Genomic DNA, 27,106 nt, shown 5'->3' on the forward strand with positions numbered 1-27,106 from the left:
ATAAACTCCAATTGAGTGCGTCTACCTTATATCATTCTCTCTGAAGTGCCGATTGATCAGGGGGTATGTTATAAATATCTAAGATTGGGATGCCCTCTAAAGGATCACTCTGGGTAAAACTGAAACTCTGCATTATGTCTAGTACCTGTACTGCCTGAGGTGGCAGCGAATGACAGAGGGATTCAAAGGATGCCAAAGAGAGAATACAAGCCGGGCAACACTCCCTCAGGCCTGTGCTAGGCATAACACAGCAATAGTTTAATTCCTCATAACAGTACCAGTCACACAGTGCCCCCAGTAGTGTTAACCACACAGTGCCCGCACAGCAGTGCCAGTCACACAATGTTGCTGGAGGGCCTTACAGAACCTGTGCACCCCTGAGGTAAACTCAAGTGAATTTGAAATTTGCAAAAATGTTCCTGCTCTAAAATCCCTTTACAAAAACATCTAATAAGAGTTTGAGATGGGGGTTGAAGTGCTCTTAAGAAATACCTATAGTCCCTTCCTGGAGTTAATTGGGCACCATAGACAAGAATTTTGGCATTTGGGAGTGATATTTTGTGATATGAATGTATATTTTATTATGGGTGAAACTGCCCATAAAATGGCTCCTTGTATTTTTACTTGATGGCACTCATCTATAACTTCAATCAAATTGCTTTTATGACCACATTTAATACTAAACACTAAATAACTATCCAAACAAAATACTTGGAGATCTATTTGGTACAAGGAAAATAACCAAAATGCTCCAAGTGGTGGAAGTCCAAGGGCAAGTGCCATTTTTGCCAGTACAATAATCAAGCCTTAGTCTACCTAATATTATTTGACCTCTAAATTCAGGATTGAGAGTACAAAACAGGATCAGCTATTTTTATTTATTTTTGGGATATTTACATTCCATTTTTTTCTTAACTAACAATTACAACTTTAGTATCTTTTACTCACGTGATTTTCATTTTAGGAAAAAAGCCCATTATTCAACAAGACTTAAAGTAAGTTGACCAGCAGAGGGAGATATTCTATTAGAAAACATTCCAGGCCATTGGGCCATATTTTGGGCCATCAGCTGTTCTTTGAAGATAATGTAGGCATAAAGTGCAGGACTGCCAATATTTTTCATTTTAACAATCTATCATTTTTAAGTAACAAGTGTCTGGCTGTCTGCAAGCTCACCATTCATTCCATCACATTTTGAGTTTCCCACATTAAAGCAGGACGTCTTCATGTTGGCAGGGAGAATATTCCACCACTTATACTCAAAGCCAAGAACAGGCTCTGTTCCAGCAGCACACGGTTTACACTCTGTAGAAGAAACAAATAACAACATGAAATCTTGTTAACATGCCAGCAATAAACAAGGACTAATACTATCATGGGTGATGAGGGGCTCAACAGCTATATGTTGTATTTCTGGCATTATGCCAGAAATACCAATCGTCACCAGAGAGCCCCGCTAAGCCCCCTGATTGGCTGTAGTGGTTACATGCTATGGGCATGTAAACAAGTAATGGGACTGCCACTGCAGCGACAGCGCTGTATCACTAACCGGATAACCCCTTTAAACGAAAGGAATCATTAATAGCAAACACTTGAGTGACGTCTTCTAATTGCCCTATGTAAGGGCAGCATCGTATGTGGAGTGGTCCAATCTCCTATTAACCAAAATGTTGAAAACAATGGAGGAGCGGCAAGCTATTCTCGGTCATAGGCCACTGGCATCTGGGCGATGCGAAACTACCTGCGCCGCCCTCTAAAAGCACAAGACATTGATGGCTGGCACAGGCAACGTAATGATGTCACTTCATCACACTACCTGCGCCGGGCTGCTTACGTCGGGCTGCCGGAGTCCTGTGCTCTCATCATTCCCTGACATCTCCCCACCATCCTCTCAGTGATTGACAGGCTGCTTATACACAGCAGATACACAGCAGCCTGCCATCAATCACCAACAAGAGGGGCAGGGGGGGGGCACTTATGAATACACCAGACTCCTAACTAGAAGTCTGGTGTATTCTTTGAACGTGACCATTAGTCAAATTCTACAATTTACTTTTCTGACATTTTGGCTAATAGGAGAGCAGAGCAGTTCCCATACTATGCTGCCCTTACATAGTACATAGTGCATGTTCGAACACCACTTCATTCATTTCTATGGGGCTGCCGTAGATTATGGCAGTACCGCTCCACTCATACGAGGCTCACAGGATGGCAAGGTAAGCCCGTTCTTGGGATCAATGGGGATCCCAGTGCTCAGACCCCACTGATTAGATATTTATAACCAATCTTGTGGATAGGTAATAAATATTGAGTAAAACCCTTTTAATAAAACTTCCCCATGTCTATATGGGGTACTGACACTGTCCTCATGTCCAAATGGGTACATGATCATAGCCTTTATGGTATTTTGATGTAATTTGTTTGAGTAGGGTGTACGTGTTTAGTTAGAGAACACTTTGAATACTCAACCAATTCAGGGTATATTCATATGTTGAGATAACGGTGCACAAAGCCCACACCACAACTGCATGTTAAATATCTAATCACATTGGCACTTTTCTCTATGCTATTCTGCGATTTAAAAATAAAAGAAATTAAAAAAATAAATAAACATTTCCGGTAGTGTCCCCATTGACTTAAATAGAACTTGTTTTGGCATCATTTGGAATTAGTTTGGTTTCATCAGGTATCCATTTTTTTTGATGGGGTGAAAAGTATAGTCTGCCGCACAATTGAATTTTTTATTTTTACGTGCGGTTTAATGGTCTGCAGTTTTCTACCATTGAAGAGAATTACCACACAGTGTGAATTAAATTCCTAAATTTCTAAATGTCTAACAAATCCCCTGGAAATTATTTACAGAATGCATTTATCAAGTGTATAGAAGACTAGCAATAATGTTATAACGTAGAGTAATATTTATTGAGCAATACTTCTCACCATCCACAGACATCTTACCTTCTATACCATCAGAAAAGGTCCCAGAGGGGCAGGGAAAACAGCTAAATGTCCCATTGCTGTAAAAACCTGGATTGCAGGGTGGACACTTTTCCTTCTTCCCAGAAGCTGGAAGCTTCATTGCATCCGAAAGATCTTCTCTGCATATCTTTGGCTCAATCCATTTATACATGATCTGAGTCTGAGAAAAATGTACAGAAAACAACATCAGTTTTCTTTTCACTGTTACCTGAGGCTTTTAAGTACCACTAAGTTCATTAACATGATCCTGTCATTAGACAAGATCTCCTTTAGTTGGCCTAATGTAGGTTACCAATAGAGCAAATCTACGCCACTTTCAGGCGCAAGGGCAACACAAGATGCGACTTAATAAAAAGTAATATCATAAATTACTTGCATCTTACTCCTACAGGCTTATAACTAAGACTGATGTATGAAACAACATTTATTGTTTATTGAACCTTTACATTTGTCCATCCAATGTTTGGTTGATATTCTTATACATAAGACTGTAACTGAATTTATAAAGGAGTGACATCAGTTTTAATGTAGAGATTAGTGCAGATATGGATTACCTTTCCTTCGTTGTCACAAGGAGTGTGTATTTCAAACAAGTCTTTATCTGAGCATGGAGGACGATCTAAACATTTGCTGGCTCCTTCATCTGAAAATATATATATAATATTCAGTTTAATGACAACATTATGATTTACATGCGAATGTGAAAGTGTAATTCTCTTCACCTGCAAGTTGCATAGATAAACTTTTACCCATTTACAGAATTAGTTAGTGACTCATACCATCCATTGGAACCAACCCAAAGAAATAAACAACTTCAAAAAACATCTATTAAACCACCATAAAAAATATATAAGTTGATGAATTATATTTTTACAAGTAAATCAGACATTTCATAAGTATAGAATACCTGAGTATTGTGTTTCCAGGTTACATTTATTGCATTCCTTTCCTCCTTTGTCAGAATATGTGTTCCTGGGACAGATCTTGCAAAAAGAAGATCCTGGTGTATCACTGTATGTACCAGGTTTACAAGGAAAGCACTCAGATGTGTATGCAACGCCTGTAAGAAGACAACAACACATATGCTAAAAAAAATTACATGAATGATTAAGTCTTCCTACAAATTAATGTTTCTAAAATCAAACAACCATTGACAACTACACACTAAAATAAAATCAATAAGTTAAATTAAAGGGGTTATAATTTTTGTAACTTTTTTTACTAACGGACGCAAATGAACTGAAAAAAAAAATCAGTGCAAACACACTGGAGCGTCAGCACTGGATTGCCGGGGAAAAGAATAGGTGAGTACTGATTATTTTTTTATTTCAGAACAGTTGCAGCCATTAGTAAAATTCTTTAACAACCTGAATAACCCCTTTAAGGCACTACCGCAAGAGTTGTTTCGTCATCAGATTTATTGTGGAACAGAACAGTAAACCCATGCTGCTAATTCAACCCATTAATGCTCTAATTGTTGTATGGAAAAACAAACTTATTCTGTACTGGCAACTGATTTGTTAGGACCATTGTTTATACTGCTAAGCAGCTCAATATGGGTGAGACTGAGATGTGATTGACATCTCTGCTATAATAAGTCAGGTCCTGTTATGCCACAGTCCCGCTTTGCGACATCACTGCACATAGCCAATACCATTGTAAAACCTAATTTTCACAAAAAGCATCTATGTTCGTGTGTGGTTATCCCATAACCCAGCAAAAACAGAAGAGTACAGTAATGTAAAACTACGATGTAATATGCAGTCTGCCACTTTGTCCATGGACAGGAATGGATGTCTCTCTTGGATAACAGAGTGAAGAAACAGTGCAGATTTAGAATACAATGTACATTGATACATATTTTATCTGAACCTGAGAAAATCAATTGAGAGCATTAACGTACTCATTTCTCAAATGAAGTATAAATTGCAGCATATAACGCCATCAAATTGTATTCTAGGAATTTAGAAATTAATTTACAAGATGTCAGGAATGTAGTTTACCTTCTATAGTAATGTTCTTTATCAGGACAGGCTTCACAACCTTTGATCCCAGTAGAATGCCAGTAGTTCTCCAATACAAAATGTTGGTTCCAGATTTTAAAGGCACCTGCAATAAAATGGGAATGTTAATCTACATATTTTCCTTTTATTTGCTACTTAAAGGATATCACATTTTACTGTTAAGACAAAACTATTGATTTATTCAATGTAAGTAAATTACCGCTGTACAAGAGTACACAATTGAAGTGAAATTCTATTGTAGCAAAGTTCCGTTTTAAAGAGATGACTGTAGTACTATGTGCCTTGTTCAAAAAATGGAACAAGGATCATATGGTACTTAAAGGGGTTTTTCCACAACAGACTTTTATGGTATGTCCACTGGATATGCCATAAAAGTCTTATAGGGGGTCCCGCCGCTCAGACCCAAATTTTCCTTAGACTCAAGAATTATTTTGAGGAACCAATCAAAAGTACTCTTATTTCTTAAATGCTTTTTTTGCAAGGTATTTCAAAGAGCCAAACAACCACAGAAGATCATTAATCTTTTTTGGTAACTCTAGCTGGAGTTTACCTACACAGAGTAAATAGATAAAGTTTATTTGTGTGTGGTTAAAGCGATTATCTGCAAGCCGGTAAATAAAATAAAAATCCTAAAACTAATTTTTTTAAAGCTTCATTAATTGTTAGACATCATTTGCAGGCAGAAAGCATTATTTTTGGCTTACTTACCGAACCCAGAAATCGCCACACATACTGTTTTTAGCCCGCGCTAAAAAACTACAAATCCCGCCATTGCTTGGGAGGTCTGAAGCATGTGCATGGAGAGCAAGCAGCGAAGACAGTGCACGCTGTGATGCTCTCTAGCTGAGAGAGCTGAGACCATGAAGGGAGTAGGATTAGAAATGGAGCAAACATTGTCAGGCCCTGGCGGTCACGTGCTTGATGATGCGCAGATATAAACAGGAATAGGAGGAAGCTCTCAGTCACATGGGGCTGTGTCGGCACATCATCAAGTAGGAGAAAACTACAGGGCTTCCAAGACCACGTGACCGGGTTTTGAATCTGCAGTTCAGGACATGAATAAAAATGACTGTATATTAATAAGTGAGCTGTTTTCCTATAATATTAATAATCACTAACAATTTTTTGTTAACAATTATTTTCTTGATGTTTTCTTGATAAAGCACATTAGAATAATTAAAAACCATTACCGAATGATGCATCCATTCACTGTTTTCAGATAGTTTCACCCACTTATCAGATGCAGAACTTGTTTCTTGACATTGGTCATTTTGAATCTGGCAAAGAAAAAACAGCGATTAATAAATAAAAAGAGCTTGAGTCATGATAGATAGATAGATAGATAGATAGATAGATAGATAGATAGATAGATAGATAGATAGATAGATAGATAGATAGATAGATAGATAGATAGATAGATAGATGATAGATATAGAGAGATTAGATAGACAACAGATAGATAGATAGATAGATAGATAGATAGATAGATAGATAGATAGATAGATAGATAGATAGATAGATAGATAGATAGATAGATAGATAGATAGATAGATAGATAGATAGATAGAATAACACAACAGCATTTCATTAAAGAATCATTTTCCCACAAAAGGAACATCTGACTGAATTTCTCCAGTTGGTTTGCTATTCTCTCAACTTGATTACAAGGCAAGATCATGAAAGTTGATCAAAGGGTTAATCATCGGGAAAAAAAATTGATTAGGCCATAACATGTGCAGCTAAATTAGGTGACATCAAGATTAGTCCCTCAGGCTAAATTTATAAACGCATTTCAAGCCTGTTTCTGTAATCTGAAGGAATGGGCTGTCATCAGCTACCTTCTAACATCTTAGAGCTCATAGATCAGTAACAGCCCACTTGTGTCTTATTAAATCCTGCTTTAAAGGGAGTCGTTCTTATCTTCAAGCAATAGAAAAATACCTAGACACAAAGAGCTCATGCACATGACTTTATTACAGATCCTTAAAAAATCTAATTTGCACAGTCATAATAAGGCACCCTTAGGCTGGATTCACACGAGCACATTACGTCCGTAATGGACGGAACGTATTTCGGCCGCAAGTCCCGGACCGAACACAGTGCAGAGAGCCGGGCTCCTAGCATCATAATTATGTACGAAGCTAGGAGTCCCTGCCTCGCTGCCGGACAACTGTCCTGTACTGTAATCATGTTTTCAGTACGGGACAGTAGTTCCACGGAGAGGCAGGGACTCCTAGCGTTATGAGGTGTTTTTCATAGTGTTCAATGGAAAATCTGCTGCAGATTGTTCAATGGAAAATCAGCTGCAGATTCCAGGTGGATACTAATATTAAGGGGGACCGCAGCTTCCTAAATTCTGTTCAATGGGAGTTATGGAAAAAACTAAGCAGCCTTCTCCACTAGTCCACGCCTGGAAAATGCAGCCAGCGGCCATCTCACCAGGGAAAACGGGGGTTGGACGACCCCTATCCTCGAATTATAGGTGCGGGTCCCACATCTCTCTGACATTTATCGCATATCCTGTGAATAAGCCATAAATGTCTAAGTTAGGAATATGCCTTTAATACGCCACTGTAGAGAGGAATTCAGAATGCTCCCTGCTCCATAGTATTGGGCTGTAAGGACTCTGTATGCCTTCGTACAGCTTCCTATCACACGCTTCAGTCATATTCAATCGGTTCAATCATATTTCAATAGCTAGTAAACTGAAAGTTTGCCACTTAAGCAAATACCTTGCTTATTCTAAACTTTACTGTTCTCTAAATAATCCTTCTCCAAATTGCCGATTCCCCCTCTTTGTATTTCGCTCGTTGCCTAGGGTTGTGATCATTGCTAAGTTTCCCAGAGGTGGTCGCACTTATGCACTCTTCCCCCTTGATATTACAATAGGGGATGCCCGGGGCCTCGGGAGCATACCTAAAGGCCTGTACCCAAATCTAAGGACGGCTCCAGGGCATGTGCAGTAGCCTGGGAGCCTGTCATTATAGCTGCCGAGTCGTTACCAGGGCTTTGATACTGCATTTCCGCTAAACCCACTATTTTCTCTAGATGTAAATATAGAGAAAACAGTGTGGACTTTAGAACCAGCGCAGTTTTCAACCAGGCATGATGTAAGTTTGCTTGGTGCTTCACACTGGGAATAAACTGGGGATGAGAGAGGAAAATTTAGTTTGACGCAACAAGACGGAGGGCGGAGTATAAACACAGGATGACTAGAGGGAAATAGAACTGGTGATGGACATACAAAAATTGCAGAGAGAACAAGAACGGATCGTTTCAACACTGCTTACTATTCCTGGTTGAGGCAAACGGTCAGTACTTTTGATGCTGCTAGTACCGGAGTATCTAGCAGTGTCGTGAGAATGCACGAAGAAGGCAGCACAGCTTGATTGACATCAAGCTAGTACCGCCCACTTTTGCCCCCGATCAGAGGAACAGGCTGCGGGGAAAATGTAAAGAAAAAGACACTTCTGGAGGTAAGAAATTGGATTAGATGGAATTTTAATGTTTGACTTAGATTTTAATGTTTATTGAAGCTAGAAGGGAAAAAAATGAAGGCATCAGGTGGGAATAACCTTTTAACCCCTTCAGGACTGAGCCTGTTTTGGCCTTCAGGACGAAGCCGATTTTTCAAATCTGACATGTGTCACTTTATGTGGTAATAACTCCGGAATGCTTTTACCTATCCAAGCGATTCTGAGATTGTTTTCTCGTGACATATTGTACTTTATGTTAGTGAAAAAATTTGGTTGATAAATTCAATATTTATTTGTAAAAAACACCAAGATTTGGAGAAAATTTGCAAAAATTAGCATTTTTCTCAATTTAAATGTATCTGCTTGTGAAACAGATAGTAATACCACACAAAATAGTCACTAGTTAACATCACCCATATGTCTACTTTATGTTTGCATCGTTTTTTGAACATTGTTTTATTTTTCTAGGACGTTACAAGACTTAGAACTTTAGCAGCGATTTCTCATATTTTCAAGAAAATTTCAAAAGGTGATTTTTACAAGGACCAGTTCAGTTCTGAAGTGGCTTTGAGGACCTTATATATTAGAAAGTCCCCATAAATCACCCCATTTTGAAAACTGGACCCCTCAAAGTATTCAAAACAGCATTCAGAAAGTGTATTAACCCTTTAGGCGTTTCACAGGAATTAAAGCAAAGTAGAGGTGAAAGTTACAAATTTCATTTTTTTTTTACAAAATTCATTTGTAATAAAAAAATTTCTATACCACAGGAGGTTTTACCCGAGAAATTTAACTTATTATTTATTGCCCAGATTCTGCAGTTTTTAGAAATACCCCACATGTGGCCCTAGTGCGGTCATGGACTGAAACACCGGCCTCAGAAGCAAAGGAGCACCTAGTGGATTTTGGGGCCTCCTTTTTTCTAGCATATATTTTAGGTACCATGTCAGGTTTGAAGAGGTCTTGTGGGGCCAAAACAATAAAGACCCCCAAAAGTGACCTCATTTTGGAAACTACACCCCTCAGGGAATTTATCTAGGGGTATAATTAGCATTTTGAACCCACAGTTTTTTTTGCTAAATTTATTTGAATTAGTTTGTGAAGGTGAAAATCTACTTTTTTTCTGAAAAAACGTAGAAATTTGTAATTTTTTCAAGGAATAAAAGAGAAAAAACACCCCAACATATGTAAAGCAATTTCTCCTGATTATAGCAATACCCCATATGTGGTAATAAACTGCTGTTTGGACCCACAGCAGGACTCAGAAGGGAAGGAGCACCATTTGGATTTTGAAATTCTGATTTTGCTGGTATAGTTTTCAGTGCCATGTCGCGTTTGAATTGCACTGGAGGGAACAAAATAGTGGAATCCCCCGGAAAGTGACCCCATTTTGGAAACTACACTCATCAAGGAATTTTTCTAGGGGTAAAGTTAGCATTTTGACCACACGGTTGTTTTGCTGAATTCATTGGAATTATTCTGTAAAGGTAAAAATCGACTTTTTTTCTGAAAAAAGGTAGTCATTTTTAATTTTTACAAGGAATAAAGGCGAAAAAGCACCCCAACATTTGTAAAACCATTTCTCCCGATTACGTAAATACGCCATATGTGGTAATAAAGTGCTGTTTGGACCCACAGCGGGGCTTAGAAGGGAAGGAGCGCTATTTGGCTTTGGGAGCTCAAATTTAGCTGAAATGGTTTTTGGGTGCCATGTCGCATTTGCAAAGCCCCTGAGAGGCCAAAACAGTGGAAACCCACCAAAAGTGGAAATTACACCACTTAAAGAATCTATCTAGGGGTATAGTGGGCATTTAGACCCCACAAGTCTTTTGCAGGATTTATTAGAATTGGGCCATGAAAATGAATATCAACATTTCTTCCACTAAAATGTTGCATTTTTTTAAATTTTACAAAGGATAAAGGGGGTAAAAGCTGCCCAACATTTGTAAAGCAATTTCTCCCGAGTACGGCAATACCCCACGTGTGGTCATAAATGGTTTTTCATTAGAAAGTAATTAACCCTTTCTGGACTGATCCATTTTTTTCTTTTCCTTTTTAGTTTTTTCCTCCCCGCGTTCGAAGAGCCACAACTTTTTTATTTTTCAGTCAATAGAGCGGTATGAGGGCTTATTTATTGAGGGACGAGCGGTCGTTTTTATTGGTACCATTTTTTGGTACATACAACTGTTTGAGCACTTTTTATTACATTTTTAGCTAGAGCGAAGGTGACCAAAAAAACAGCGATTTTGCCGTTTTAAATTCTTTATTTTTCACGTGAGACGCTCCATACATCACCCCCCACACTAAGACATGCTATGTTGTGGTGCGCGAAGGGGTTAATGCGCAGCGCATGGTGCGGAGTGAAAATTACAATTTTCCACTCATATGCCACTTTAGTGCACTATATGTTATGCCCAGTTTGTGCCACTGAAGACAAATACCTCATAAAATATTAACCGGGTTCTCCCGGGTATGGCGATGCCATATCTGTTGACGTAAACTGGTGTTTGGGCACGCTGCAGGGCTCAGAAGGGAGGGAGCGTCATTTGGCTTTTGGGGCGCAGATGTAGCTTGGTAGTTGTTCTGTTTGGGGTTTTACTGGTGTTTCAGTTTGTAATGTGGGGGCATATGTAATCTGTGCGGGGTACATCAGGGTACATGTTATCTGTGCGGGGTACATCAGGGTACATGTTATCTGTGCGGGGTACATCAGGGTATAATAAGAGGGTATAATAATGCAGTAAATAAATAATAATCCGCAGATGTGTGGCCGGTGTCGCACTGGTAAATGGCGCCCAATCTTATCTGCTTTTGGAACACTCCGCACATTTTGCATCGCCATATTCTGAGAGCCAGAACGGTTTTATTTTTTCTCCACCGGAGCTGTGTGAGGGTTTATTCTTTGCGGGACAATCTGTAGTTTTCATTGGTACCATTTTGGGGTACCAGAAATTTTTTTGATCACGTTTTATTCCATTTTTTGGCAAGCAAGGTGACCAAAAACCATCAATTCTGACAATGTTTTTTATTCGTTTTTTTATGGCCTTCACCCTGGGCTATAAATGACCATTATACTTTATTCTGCGGGTCGATACGATTACAGCGATACCAGATGTATATAATTTTGTTATGTTTTGCAGCGTTTGTGCAATAAAATCACTTATTTATAAAATAAATACATTTTTGTGTCACCCTATTCTGAGAGCCATAACGTTTTTATTTTTCAGTCAAAAAAGCGATGTAAGGGCTTGTTTTTTGCGGGACGGGATGTAGTTTGTATTGGTACCATTTTGGCGTACGTGCGACTTTTTGATCACTTTTTATTGTATATTTTGGGAGGGTTGGTAACCAAAAAATTGTGATTCGGGCACTGTTTTTTGTTTATTTTTTTTGCGGTGTTCACCGTGCGGGAAAAATAATATTACAGTTTTATAGTTGGGGTCGTTACGAACGCGGCGATACCAAATATGTGTACTTTTTTTAACGTGTTAATTTTTTTCCTATAATAAAAGACTTATTATAGGAAAAAAAGCATTCTTTGTTTATGTCACTTCTAACTTTTATTTTTACACTTTTTAAAAACATTTTTATTATCTTTTTTTTACTTTTTTTACTTGTCCCACTAGGGGACACTTAGACTGGCAGCTCTGATCGCTGCTGGAATACATTACACTACACACGTAGTGTAATGTGTTCTAACTGTCATTGTGACGTGACAGTCACACTGACAGGAAGCATCGGAGGACCGGCCGGGGGCTGATCCTCCGAGGCTTCCGTACATGGCAACCCGGAGGTCATTATCTGACCTCCGATTGCCGTGATAAGGATCGCCAGCCCCCGCAAATACATGTGGGGGGCTGCCGATCCGCTGTAAACCTCTTCGATGTGGTGATCGCAATCGACCACCGCATCGAAGGGGTTAATTGCCGATTTCAGCGGCGACAGGCTGCTGATCGGCAACGGGGAGAGCAGGGCTGACACCCTGCACAGTTAACCGCCGCTGCGGTGTAGCGCCGCGCGGCGGTTAACTGTTAAAGCGCGGACGTAACTGTACGCCAAGGTGCGCAAAGTTACTGCTCACCTGGACGTACAGTTACGTCCAGGTGCGGGAAGGGGTTAATGCCCAAAAAATAAATCCTAATGAATTGAGAATTATAGTAAACCATCACACAGCATTGTTTCTACAGATATAAAAATTCAGGGAATAATATTTTTATGCCTTTAAATACTTTACAGTTTTTGTTCTCCCTATAACATACTAAAACTCTTAAAAAGGTAATTAAATAAACATCAAGCATACTTAAAATGAATCTTACAAAGAATTCAAAAAAGATGTTGTTGTCAAGATATTGGTAATCAAAAGACACAGAACCAGCTTTTTTCAGATGCACAGCATAGATAAGAGACACCGTGCAGTCATCTCGATTTGATTCAATGTAGTTTCCTCGAGGAATCCAAGATGAGCTAATTAAACAAAATGTAAACATAATAAGTATTAGTCTTTTCAATTCCTTGCCATTTTCAAAAAAAACATAACTTCTTATCTTTAATTGGCAAAACAATGGCATTAAACAGTTTGACATCTACAGTAGAAGAAAAGTGTACAGCGTCACAGACAAAATCCTTACATATGAATTATAACAGAGTTGAAGTTGTTACCAGCTACAATGAATAATATTTGTTTAAGGAAATTTCAGCATTGGGTATCTTCAAAATATCATAGAGACATGCAAGAATATAACATTGGAGGTGGTGTGTGAGCCGAGACCCCATTCAGAACGAGACCTACAGAAACCCATTTGACATTAATGGTGCTTCCAAGTAGGTACCATTTTTGGAGATTCTGTGTTTGAGTTGGTGCTGTGATTGAAATTTCACTCTTCGAAATGATCTGACCAGCACCTAAGAGGTTTAGTTAAGCGGGATTCGCTTTTAAATAACTGGATTGTGTATGAGCAGAAAATAGTGTAACGTTTAAGTGTCTAAATCAAAGGAAGGCAAATTAATTTTCCTTCTTTTTTTTTATTGGTGGTCAAAATAGTTTCACAAATTTGACAATCAGAATTGGTTACATCTTGTTTGCATATGGCACTGGCCAGTCTCTGATCATACTAATGCGGCCAAATCTGGTGGGCTACTTGGAATGGCCACTGATTTACTGAATCCATCCCATTAGGTAACATGTGTTTGTATAAATTAGTTATTAGCCTGAATATTACTACATTTCTGTTTTTCTTTTATTTGCAAACCACTATAATAACAACTACAATCTGATTGGATGCTTTGGGCAACATCAGTAGTTTTTAGAAATGCCTCTCAAATTTAGCCAACTAAAATATGATTGGTAATAATTTCCATGAATATGGAAAGCTTTATTGTTTCAGAAACCATCATTATTGAGAAAGCTGCATTATTGTTGTGGCAACACACCATGGATGCAATAAGCTCCACAGCCAGGGTAATAGCTCATATGGCAGTGTTGCCCTGACAGTGGCACTTTTGGAGCCGTAGCCTCATTTGGGAATAAGATATATTGAACCTTACTAAATGCTGTATTTAGCAAATACATTAGTAAATGCTCTAAAAAAAGAAAAAAAAAACTCACACGAAGCCTAATTAAATTTTTTACCTAGCCCAATTTTTTTTCCTGTAACATGATTAACCTTATTCTGACAATATTATTTTTAGGTTCAGACACAGCACATACTTATCACAACTATCAGGTCTGTTTCCAGAAAAGTCAGCAGTGGTCTCCATAAATGTTGCCACATTGGAAAATCCAGATGGCATTTCATCCCATTCATCAAACTTGATCCCAGTTCCCAATGAGTATGTTCCTGCTGCACACTCTGTGCATGACTGAGTTTTAATTTCCAAGAACTGCCCCGAATCACAGGAAAATGCTGAAAAACATAAATGACTGAATAGACGGAAATAAACTCCACACAAATGAAATACCACAGACCAAATACTGAAGAAAAAAAACAGAAGATCATAAATATTTCCTGAATTTATTACAATGATCATTTAATGAAACTGGTCATTCAGATTGACATTTATTTAGAAACAGATATTTCAGCCTGATATCAAACCATGTACAGCTTTAATAAACACCAGATATGATCACAATATAACCTATAATTTTAGAGCAGACAGGACTAAGCAAAGTTTTTCGTTTCCGGGCACAGAGTTTATATGGCATTCCTTTAGACTAGAATTTCAGGTCATTCTTGCTGGACTGGTTACAAATACCTTGGTATACCTTATATATTTATTGTAAGATGCCTAAAGTTCAGGTTCAACTCACTGTGTATTTTATATGTGTACTGAGGATTCATCAACCCTTGTTCATGACCATTCAGCCTGTTCTAAAGGGGTAAATTTGCATTTGGACTAAAGCATATATTAAAAGTATAACTAATAGAAGAATAACTAAAGATGTCTTTATTACAGCTATATTCTTAAGAATGTATTCTTCGGCTTATTTAGTTTAATGCAAATGTACTGGAAAAAGAAAACGGATCAGGTCAGGATTATCGCCAAGTGCCTAAAGCTATACAGTAAACTTAGTTGTTATGCACCAAGTAAATCCAACCTCCACATAGCAACCAGCTATACAGTAGAAGAAGTGCAGGGCACAACTATATCACCACACGGTAACCACGTCAATGGGTATGAAAACATTTAGAGACCAGAAAAACCATTTTTGCACTTGTGACCATAAATGCTGTTATCCAGCTTTTCCGAAAAACAGATAGTTATTACAAAATACCTTTTAAATAATTTTTAACTTGTTTCCACAATGCACTAATGCCTGTGCATTCCCAAAAGTTGTGATATTTATAGATCCGGTTAGATTTACACCAAGAAGAAGACGAGCATGTATGAGATGCTTCATATAAATTATAACATATGTCTCACCTCACCATTAGACTATCTTTATTTGTTTGTCAATGAATAAGAACCATCTACTTTACATTAAGACGCTGAAAACCCAAGAAAAACATTTGAGAACTGCTGAGAGATTGCCACAAATGTATCCAGCCACGGCAATGCTCTGTGAGCTAAATACATCAGCAGCACAAATCTCTCACTTGTCCTGCTAGTTTGCTACAATGTATCAGTGTAGGCAAAATGTATCAGTCTGGAATCCAGGCTGTTCAGCTCATAGACAATTGCTTAGACCAGTGATATCCAACCACCGGGCTGTGGACCAATACTGGGCCGCTGATCATTTGGTACCGGGCCACGGTATCTGGTATCCGACCCGATGGCCGCAAACTGTTGGGCAGTTTTTCGCCCGGAATGTCCACTGCTGAAAACTACTGAGCATTTAGGCCAGCCTCCTGGGATGACGTTTCATCCCAGGAGAACACTGCAGCCTGTGATTGGTTGCAGCGGTGGTCACATGGGATGAAACGTCATTCCAAGAGGCCGGAATGGAGGAACAACACACACTTCTGGGTAAGTATAAGTTTGTTTTTTTTGAGTTGTGCTTTTGTGGCGGAATCGCTGCGATTCTGCTGCAATAAACGCAACAACTGCTATTTGTGGTGGGTTTTACCTCCCCATTGAATTCAATGGGGAAAGCCCGCAACAAATAAGCAGCGTTTACGCAAATAGAATTCACATGCTGCAAAATAAAACTCCACACCGCAGGTCAATTTCTGAGCGGTTCTTCCGCTCACTATTTACACTGAGTGTGGATGAGATTTGTTCTATCTTATCCACTTTGCTGCTACTGTATTATGATGCGGATTTTCCGAAACGAATTCCGTTGTGGAAAATCCACAATACTTACGCAACATGTGAACAGGCCTAGAGGAAACAAGTTTTATGCCTATAGGTTGCATATTGTTTTTTGTTTCTTTTGAATTTTTTAAAGGACCAGACTGAAAATATGACAATTCTGGCTTATGCCAGTAGGGTAGGCCTGCCAGAGTGAAATCCCGGTCTGGTCTGGATTTGTATATTTGCTTTAAAATGACTAATCGGACACATTTAGCCTACTAAGCAAGTCCTGGAACCCCCTACTGAAGCTGAAGGCGATCTGTTAGGGCATGTTCACACACAAACTCAAAAACGTCTGAAAATACGGAGCTATTTTCAAGGGAAAACAGCTCCTGATTTTTAGAAGTTTTTTGAGCAACTCGCAACTTTCGCTGTATTTTTTACAGCCGTTTTTGGAGCGCTTTTTCAATAGAGTAAATGAAAAACGGCTCCAAAAACGGCTCAAGAAGTGACATGCACTTCTTTTTCGTGGCCGTTTTTTACGCTGCCGTTTTTCAAAAAGGGCGCGTAAAAAAACAGCCCTTCGGAACAGAACACAGTTTTCCCATTGCAATCAATGGGCAGATGTTTGGAGGAGCTCTGCTTCCGATTTTTCTGCCGTTTACGGCCTGAAAAACAGCCGAAAATAAGCCGTGTGAACATACCCCAAGACTACAGGCACAATAGTACACATGAAAGTGAGTTGCTTTGCATCCCACATTCCGACATGATTTTTTGGGTTCTGCTTTTACCACGTTCATGTGCAGTGATACCAAATTTGGTGGTTTTTTTCACTACTTTTCCAAAATAAAAACAATTTGCTGAAAAAGGATTGTTTTATGTTGCCATATTCTGATAACCATAACTTTTACATTTTCCGTTGATGGAGCTGTTGAGTGTGGTGAATTTTTCTTTCCCTACGGCGTTCACCATGAAAGTTAAATTAATAGTTTGCCTTTCTGTCGCACGAACAGCGAAAAGTGCGTCAAATATACTAAGAGGTCTGCACAAATTAAAATAATTGGTACATTTTCTGGCGCTTTCAACACGCCAGTCTTAATATATTTCCCCGAATGAGCCTTCTTCGGTAGTTATGGTTATTCACAATTAACTATCATTACAGTTGCTAGACTAACACACCATGCATATAAAAAGCAGGTTTCAAATCTCTGAATCTCTGCGCATATCTAGTTGCCATTTGTCTTGAAGTGTTATGAGGCCTCTGTGTAACATAAAGGTCAGCAATCTAAGTAACTGCAGAAAATGAAATGTATTTATATAACTGGATTTCATTTCATGAGGCAGTGAGTGGATTGAAACGATTGTTTTAAAAAGTAAAGCCTGTCTTTGAGAATTACAATATGGGAAACCTTCTGGAGATCTGTCTTGCTAATATAAAATACGTGTCTACTTTAGACAGCCTGCGTGTGTCTGAGGGGGGTTGCTAGGTGTTGCCGTGACAACCACAAACGTTAAGGACAGGGAAATCAAAAGCCTCATCCCCCAGAAGATATACACATCCTTAAGAATGAAGATATACAGGGAATATCCATCCAAGTAGTAGTGTATTTTCCGTTTGCTGCCTCTTTGAATAATAGTTATATTAAATGCCCATTACTGATGAACATAGGAAAATTATTAATGCGATGCTACAATGAGGATCTAATATTGGCACAATTAGGGATGTTGCCCATAGCAGCCAATGAGGCCTATTACAGGGTGAAGGGTGGGTAGTGTGATCCCGCAGTCAGGGGTCAGAAGTAGGGGAGTAACACATGACTGCAGGAACAGGCTTCACACAGGGTTTCTTTGTAGTCTGTAACTATGGAGACACATAGGTTTCCATAGGAACCGTATACACAAAAAAGCAGGATATTTATAATCAAGGTTATTTACATTTGCTTATTTTATATGTATATAAAGGGCTGGCGTCAACACCTAGCAAACTCGGGCAAGTGGCGGGGCCCACTATCCTTGGTGGGGTCAACTCGGCCTCCGAGTGCTGACGTCGTCATCATGGCCCTTCCAAGAGTGGTATCCCCAGCCAGAGCGTTGCCGACGCTCTGGCTGGGTAATTCCACTACTAGAGGGAGCTCCAAAGGCTCTACTTACAGGGAGGGGAGCTGCGTGGCACTACCAGGGAGAGGGGCTGTGTGGCACTAGCTGGGAGGGGGCTGTGTGCAACTACCAGGGAGGGTGGTTGTGTAGCACTACCAGGAAGGGGGGCTCTGTGGCACTACCAGGGAGGGGGCTCTGTGGCACTACCAGGGGGGGCTGTGTGGCACTACCTGGGAGAGTGGCTGTGTGACACTAGCTATGAGGGGGGCTGTGTGGCACTACCTACGAGGGGGGCTGTGTAGCACTGAATACGAGTGGGGCTGTGTGGCACTACCTATGGGGGGGCTGTGTGGCACTACCTACAAGGGGGCTGTGTGGCACAATCTATAGGGGGCATTGTGGCACTATCTACAGAGAGCACTAAATTTATGCGGGTACAAACCGGGGGCGTAACTTCTATATGGGGGCATAAAGTGAAGTTTTCTACCATTTTACTGCCGCTGTGAGTTCCCCCGCAAAGGGGCCCATTAAGTTTGTGTCGCCCAATGGCCCACATAAACCTAAAGCCAACCCTGTATATGTATATATATATATATATATATATATATATATATATATATATATATATATACAGTGAAGGAAATAAGTATTTGATCCCTTGCTGATTTTGTAAGTTTGCCCACTGTCAAAGACATGAACAGTCTAGAATTTTTAGGCTAGGTTAATTTTACCAGTGAGAGATAGATTATATATAAAAAAAGAAAAAAAAAGAAAATCACATTGTCAAAATTATATATATTTATTTGCATTGTGCACAGAGAAATAAGTATTTGATCCCCTACCAACCATTAAGAGTTCAGCCTCCTCCAGACCAGTTACACGCTCCAAATCAACTTGGTGCCTGCATTAAAGACAGCTGTCTTAAATGGTCAACTGTATAAAAGACTCCTGTCCACAGACTCAATTAATCAGTCTGACTCTAACCTCTACAACATAGGCAAGACCAAAGAGCTTTCTAAGGATGTCAGGGACAAGATCATAGACCTGCACAAGGCTGGAATGGGCTACAAAACCATAAGTAAGACGCTGGGTGAGAAGGAGACAACTGTTGGTGCAATAGTAAGAAAATGGAAGACATACAAAATGACTGTCAATCGACATCGATCTGGGGCTCCATGCAAAATCTCACCTCCTGGGGTATCCTTGATCCTGAGGAAGGTGAGAGCTCAGCCGAAAACTACACGGGGGGAACTTTTTAATGATCTCAAGGCAGCTGGGACCACAGTCACCAAGAAAACCATTGGTAACACATTACGCCGTAATGGATTAAAATCCTGCAGTGCCCGCAAGGTCCCCCTGCTCAAGAAGGCACATGTACAGGCCCGTCTGAAGTTTGCAAATGAACATCTGGATGATTCTGAGAGTAATTTGGAGAAGGTTCTGTGGTCAGATGAGACTAAAATTGAGCTCTTTGGCATTAACTCTACTCGCCATGTTTGGAGGAAGAGAAATGCTGCCTATGACCCAAAGAACACCGTCCCCACTGTCAAGCATGGAGGTGGAAACATTATGTTTTGGGGGTGTTTCTCTGCTAAGAGCACAGGACTACTTCACCGCATCAATGGGAGAATGGATGGAGCCATGTACTGTCAAATCCTGAGTGACAACCTCCTTCCCTCCACCAGGACATTAAAAATGGCTCGTGGCTGGGTCTTCCAGCACGACAATGAACCGAAACATACAGCCAAGGCAACAAAGGAGTGGCTCAAAAAGAAGCACATTAAGGTCATGGAGTGGTCTAGCCAGTCTCCAGACCTTAATCCCATCGAAAACTTATAGAGGGAGCTGAAGATCCGAGTTGCCAAGCGACAGCCTCGAAATCTTAATGATTTACAGATGATCTGCAAAGAGGAGCGGGCCAAAATTCCATCTAACATGTGTGCAAACCTCATCATCAACTACAAAAAACATCTGACTGCTGTGCTTGCCAACAAGGGTTTTGCCAACAAGTATTAAGTCTTGTTTGCCAAAGGGATCAAATACTTATTTCTCTGTGCACAATGCAAATAAATATATATAATTTTGACAATGTGATTTTCTGTTTTTTTTTTTAAATATAATCTATCTCTCACTGGTAAAATTAACCTAGCCTAAAAATTCTAGACTGTTCATGTCTTTGACAGTGGGCAAACTTACAAAATCAGGACTGTATCACTGATCCATGTACAAGTCAGTTATCAGCTAGCAGTTTCAACATTTACTACTGGTCCTTATTTACTAACCCATTTTAAGAACATTTACCATCACCCATTATTACAAAAAAAAAAATCACATTGCGTTTTGTGTTGGTATGCTGACTCAAGGCCGCATACAACTAGTAACAAATCACTGCAACGATCTGTTCTAGGTAGATGTAATACATAAATGATAACATTTGATCTTCTAACACAATAATATGTGATGCCTTTTAATTCTGAGACTGGGAAGGAACCACATTTCAAGGATTTGGATTTGTGTTTATAAACTGCACCTTCATAATCCAATACATAACAATTCACAAAATTAAGTTGAGTTAGGGTCAAACGTCCAATACTACCAGTATATACAGTCTCTGCCCACAAAACCTGGATTAAAGAGGCTTAACTGCAACAGAATACATAAACAGATGTCTGGATGCCCTGTCCTCTCCATTGCTGGTACACCCGGTACAAAATAAGTATTCTTTTACAACAGCAATTGCAATATATATGTCCAGATATATAGTCAATTCCAGAATTATTTGCACCCTTCTTGCAAATGAGCTAAAATCAATATATTAAATAAACTACATATTAACAGCGGGTATAAGGTGCTTTTTAGTGAGTTTTACAACAGTGATACTGCATTTTAGAAGTAGCATAGTGCAACAGTAGTCTACTAGACAACACATTGACACACATTTATCAAACTGTTTATGCAAGTTTTTGATATAAAGTGTGACTTTTAAAAAGTCATATGGTAACATCACAGTGTGCAACTTTTCTCCCTGTCAAATTTGAAAAGTGGCTCGAAAAGTGGCTCGAAAAGTGGGCATGATCTTCAAGGAGAGGTTTTTTTATGCCCCATTTATTAACTAATAATGGGATATAATGCAAGTTTATGCCACAAATCTACAGAATAGATTTGATTTTTGGTCTGTGGGGTCAAAATGTGCAAAATTGATCCCCTGGTGCCCTTTTCCACAACTGGTTGAACTGTCCCAACATATCCCAGTTTTAATTATCTATAGAAACCTACTTGAACCAAATTTGCACCACTAATATTTTTCTCACACCAACTCTGATACTATTAAACTTGCCAGCTCTGGATGGCCATCTTTTCGAGGATAACCTACCAACAGTCTTAATTATGTCAGCTAAGCTACTTATCCCACAGTGCTGGCTTAAATTGGCTCTGTTACCAGTTTATAACTGCCCTATCTTCTACCTAATCTAATAGGCGCTTTAATGTAGATAAGTAATGTGTTGTTTGATTTATTTATTTTTTAAACGTTTATTGTTACAAAGTTATGAGCATTTTAAGTGTTATGCAAATTTGTTCTTAATGACCAACTGGGCGTTTTATTACTTTTCACCAAGTGGGCGTTGTAAAGAGAAGTGTATGACGCCGACCAATCAGCGTCATACACTTCTCTTCATTCATGTTCAGCTGTACTCACAGAACAGCGTGATCTCGCGAGATTACGCTATGCTGTCACTTACTCCCACAGTAACTTTACCGGAGTGTCGGGAGTATGAAAAGACATCGCCTCCAGCCAGCTTGTCATTCTCCTGACACTCCGGTAAAGTTAATGTGGGAGTAAGTGACAGCATAGCGTGATCTTGCGAGATCATGCTGTGCTGTGAGTACAGCTGAACATGAATGAAGAGAAGTGTATGACACTGATTTGTCAGCATCATACACTTCTCCTTACAAAGCCCACTTGGTGAAAAGTAAAGAAACGCCCACTTGGTCATTAAGAACAAATTTGAATAACACTTAAAATGCTCATAACTTTGTCAAAAATAAAAAAAAAATTAATACATTACTTATCTACCAAAAACCGCCTATTAGATTAGGTAGAAGATAGGGCAGTTATAAACTGGTAACAGAGCCTCTATAATAAGATCCTACTGAGATCACTATGTGAGTTAATAAAGTAAAACAAATATATCGACTTGAGGAACTTTCCAGTTGGGACTTAAAGTCCCATGAAAATTTTTTGGAGCTTTGGTCACCATGGATACTTACGTTACATGTTCACTAGGTACACTGTAAAAAAAAAAAAGCGGGGTTCCCAAAGCCCCTGCTCCTCCTCACTACTCAACCAAAGTGAGGAGGACATTTAATGGAGCAGTGGATGGACACAGACAAGTAAAGCGCTCGTCTGTTTTCGTTAATCCCATAGACATTGGGCAATGGACATTTAAGTTCCTCCTCACTGCAGGGGGTGCAATGAGAAGGATCTGGGAATTTGAGATCTCCGTTCTCACAATCAGTGGGGGTTGTTGATTCTGAGAATACCCCTTTTAGAGGCATGTATTTATTAATAAATTTAGTGCAAATTACTCCAACTATCTCCTTCACAAGTGCCTTCTCTCCAAGTCGCAGAAGTACCTGTACCGGACATGAGCTAGACGGACGTAATCTACAGGTGTCATTCATCTTCAGATGGTGTAAGTATTTTTTATACCCCCCACTTTTTAAACACAATTAGCCGTCTGATGAAACTATCGATATTGCTTATATTTTGGGTATGGACTGTAATAATGGTGTCATATCCATCTATATTATTATTGAATGTATCTCTGACTATTGAATACCTATGTTTGATGAGAGGCATGATATCTTGTATCTTTTTCTCTAGTTTCTCTTGTGTTTGGGTTTTGTGTAACATCAATATTGCATTGTCCCCTTGAGACCCTTTAGCACAGAGCACCACCACTAGAATCCCTTACTGGACCTATTGCCCGCATCTTATGTCTCATGCATCTGTTTTCACTTTGTGTCTGAGGGGCCTATTTCCCCGTTATCTCCATATAGTGCTGGGCTGATATATTACTGTGATTTTTTTGGATAAATAAAGCCATTTTTTTTTTACTTTGGACGAAGTTGCTCCTTTATTTTTGTAGGTTGTTAAATTCCGGCAAAGTCCTGTGTCATGTTATGAGGACGTTTTGTAGGTTTGGTGTCTCCTCCACTTTGACTGGTGTAAAATACTTCAGTCTTACTAAATGTGGTCAATTGACTATTTCCATAATAAGTTGCTTTGTAATTAACACATCACACTCTTTTAGGCAGTGTGCCGCACATGGTTTTGCAATGTGGTTATTGACCCTGTGTTTTTTACAGGTAAAACACATCTGTATATTATGTTTCACCTGTAAAAACTTTGCAGCCAATAACCAAATCGCAGAATTACATCAATTAGCGGTAAAACACGTGCAGATTTACCACGCAGCACAATGCAGCAACTAGCGAACCAAGCCTTAAGAAAAACTGTGGATCATGTGTAAGAGTGTCATTTATATGACTTTTTTCTTTCTCCTGCAATTCAACAGAAATGGTGCCATCAGCAATAGGTTACTAAAGTAATTAATGATATTTCTGCTTGACATATGAAAATGGAGGGAAGCCTGTATGACAGCTCTAATCTGTCATGAATGTACTTATTTTTTAACTGACATAGCTGGATGATAACTTTGTTAACTATTGTAGACTCCTAGCAATGCCCTGGTAAGAAAAAAACAGAAAGCACATTTGTTGGAGGTGTCATAATTGATAGTATTAATATTGTAGTATACAGCACTGTTGCTGGTGCAAGAGTGCCACTTTTCTGCTATCAAAAGATGTCCTACTATTAACTTTTGATAAAACTGAATATAAAAGAAAACAACATTCATTGGCCTTAGATAATTCTGCATTATACTGTATGGGGGGCATTATACTGTGGGGGAATTATACTGTATGGGGGCATTATACTGTGGGGACAGCTATGGGGGCATTATACTGTATGAGGGCATTATACTGTGGGGAAAGCTATTGGGGCATTATACTGTGGGGGAAGCTATGGGGCATTATATTGTGGGGGGCAGCTATGGGGGGCAGCTATGGGGGGCATTATACTGTGGGGGCATTATACTGTGGGAGAAGCTATGTGGGAATTATACTGTGGAGACAGCTATGGGTGGCCTTATACTGTGGGGACAGCTATGGGGCGCATTATACTGTGTGGGGCATTATACTGTGGGGGCTGCTATGGGGGCAATATACTGTGTGCGCAGCTATGAGAGGCATTATACTGTGTGGGGGCAGCAATGGGAGGCATTATATTGTGTGGGGCAGATATGGGAGGCATTATATTGTGTGGGGCAGCTATTGGAGGCATTATACTGTGTGGGGGCAGCTATGGGGGGCATTATACTGTGTGGGACAGCTATGGGGAGCATTATACTGTGGGGCAGCTATCGGGGTATTATGCTGCATGGGGGCATCTGTGTGGGCATTATACTGTATGTGGCATCTGTGTGGGCATTATACTGTATGGGGCATCTGTGTGGGCATTATACTGTATGGGGCATCTGTGTGGGCATTATACTGTATGGGGCATCTGTATGGGCATTATACTGTATGGAGGCATTATACTGTATGGTGGCATTATACTGTGTGGGGGGGCACTATGGGAGCATGATACTGTGTGGGCTGAAGCGGATGTTTATGGGCGGGGATTGGGTGGGATTAGAGGCGTGGCTTAAAATAAAAAAATGTGACACTGCGCGCCGCATCGATTGTCCCTCTTTGTGATACTTGAAAGTATAGCACGGTCTACAGGGGGGGGGCTGTATAGCACTGTATGGGGAGGCTGAATAGCCCTGTCTACAGGGGGCTCTGTATAGCACTGTCTACAGGGGGCTGTATAGCACTGTCTAAAGGGGGGGCTCTATAGCACTGTCTGCAGGAGGGGGCTGTATGGCACTATTTACAGGGGGCGACTATCTACAAGGGTGGGCTGTGTGTGGCATCCAGGGGAGTGGGGCCCAGTCAAAAGTTTGCTATGGGGCCCAGTGTTTCCTAGTTACGCCCCTGAAAACACTGTATCTGTAACTACCATTCAGTTCTATGGGACTTACGGAAACAGCGTAGCTTAGTGAGCTTACACAGTTTTCTTCTTCGTGGTCGGAAATTACACGCTTCAGCCGCAACAGAGAGGTAGAACGGAGTTTAGGGGTCTTCGTTCTAGAGATAGCTGAGGGTCCCAGAAGTGGGACCCGCATCTATCTGACATTTATTACATAATCCTGTGGATATGTCATAAATGACCCTGATGGGAAAACCCCTTTAATGGTGTCGTCCAGTTTAGAAAACCCATTTTTAAATGACTTGTTAGGGAATTCTGAGTTCAGGGCACTCATCTGTTAGCCAGAGCGTAGAGTGCCTGAAAAGAGAGTCTATTGATCTGGGGAACACAGCACAGACTGTCCATTATTGAAAGGGAACTGTAATGCTTCATTTCTCCTGTGGTGGCACTGCAGGGAAAACACCTGAACACTTGCTGCCAGCTTCTCCCACAGAGTACAGTCGATCCCCGGCGGTGAGACACTAATCAGCTTATTGCTGTGGGACACTTCTAGTAAAAATGTATTGTCCAAACTGACACTCTGCATTATGATACAGCAGATGATTTAAGCCGGGAATGATACTAGTCTGTGCACTCATTGCAGTGCATTCTCGGTAAACCACACTTGTTTTCAGCAGCCAATCTCACCCAAGACAATGAGATTATTCATTTAAACAAATCTAGTGTGACACAGCCAATATGATTGGAAAGAAGCTTTTATTGCCTGTTAATAAATAATTTACCACTCCTTTCTATTATTTGATACAGTATGGCAACACAAAAATCTAGGGGTCCTTTCACATGGTCAGATTTACATGGAGCAATGCATTGGCCCATGTACAAGTGCAGCGATCAGCCAACGAATGAGCAAACACACGTTCGATGGCTGATTGTATCCATTAGGCGGGCCAAAAAATGGTAGTTTTTCGGCAGGACATGGGAATTGCTGCCGACAAGATGCAAATTTCTTGGGACAATTAGCATTAGTATGGGTATTAGCAATCGTTCGTCCCCTTACTCACTGTCATTGTTCCATGTAAACAGAACGAACAAACGAACAAGCTCATTGGCAGCCAGGTCGGCAGGACATCTACCCATGTAAACAGGGAGATGTGCTACCAACTAGCGAACATTTTTTAAGCCGCATAAAAGATTAAAACCGCGATGAATGAGCGTTTACACAGGGCAATGGTCGGGAATAAGAGTGCTCAGATAAAAGCTCGTTCACCCAAAAATTGGCCCATGTAAAAGGGCCTTTAACCGGTTCAGGACCAGTCTATTTTGAGCCTTCAGGACCAGACGCCGTTTAGCCATTTTTAGCACCTGTTAGTTAAACAGCTATAACTTTTTTATTTGTTGGGCTAATGGCGGAAACCATAGTTTTCCATTTGAATTACCATTGATTTTAAGGATAATGCTTCAGTTGTTTATGGGTTCTGTTTGTCACCGTTGTGTAAGGCTTCCTTTTGTTTTGAAAGATTCAATAGCGCAGTCGACTGCGCTATTGATTCCGTCAAAACAACAAAACCCTTTTACAACGGTGACAAACGGAAACCATTGGCAAAGTATCCGTCACCATTGAGATCAATGGTGATGCAAACGGAAGCTATGGTTTCCGTTTGCCTTTCCGTTGAGGGGTTCCCGCGACGGAAAGCTCAGACGGA

At 40.0% G+C, this 27,106-nt stretch overlaps 1 protein-coding gene across 1 annotated transcript in view; it reads right to left on the reverse strand.

The window, feature by feature from the left end:
* ELAPOR2 (endosome-lysosome associated apoptosis and autophagy regulator family member 2) overlaps positions 1 to 27,106 on the reverse strand; it is a 93,120-nt gene that overhangs the window by 40,204 nt on the left and 25,810 nt on the right. Inside the window, exons 3-10 of the mRNA XM_075857370.1 lie at positions 14,187 to 14,382; positions 12,796 to 12,943; positions 6,194 to 6,280; positions 4,983 to 5,088; positions 3,887 to 4,039; positions 3,534 to 3,622; positions 2,959 to 3,139; positions 1,177 to 1,305 (exon numbers count right to left, since the gene is read on the reverse strand). Coding sequence (XP_075713485.1) covers positions 1,177 to 1,305; positions 2,959 to 3,139; positions 3,534 to 3,622; positions 3,887 to 4,039; positions 4,983 to 5,088; positions 6,194 to 6,280; positions 12,796 to 12,943; positions 14,187 to 14,382 — 1,089 coding nt within the window. The remainder of the gene's footprint in view (positions 1 to 1,176; positions 1,306 to 2,958; positions 3,140 to 3,533; positions 3,623 to 3,886; positions 4,040 to 4,982; positions 5,089 to 6,193; positions 6,281 to 12,795; positions 12,944 to 14,186; positions 14,383 to 27,106) is intronic.

The sequence above is a fragment of the Rhinoderma darwinii genome, chromosome 3 (assembly GCF_050947455.1).
Source record: "Rhinoderma darwinii isolate aRhiDar2 chromosome 3, aRhiDar2.hap1, whole genome shotgun sequence".
Lineage (NCBI taxonomy): Eukaryota > Metazoa > Chordata > Amphibia > Anura > Rhinodermatidae > Rhinoderma > Rhinoderma darwinii.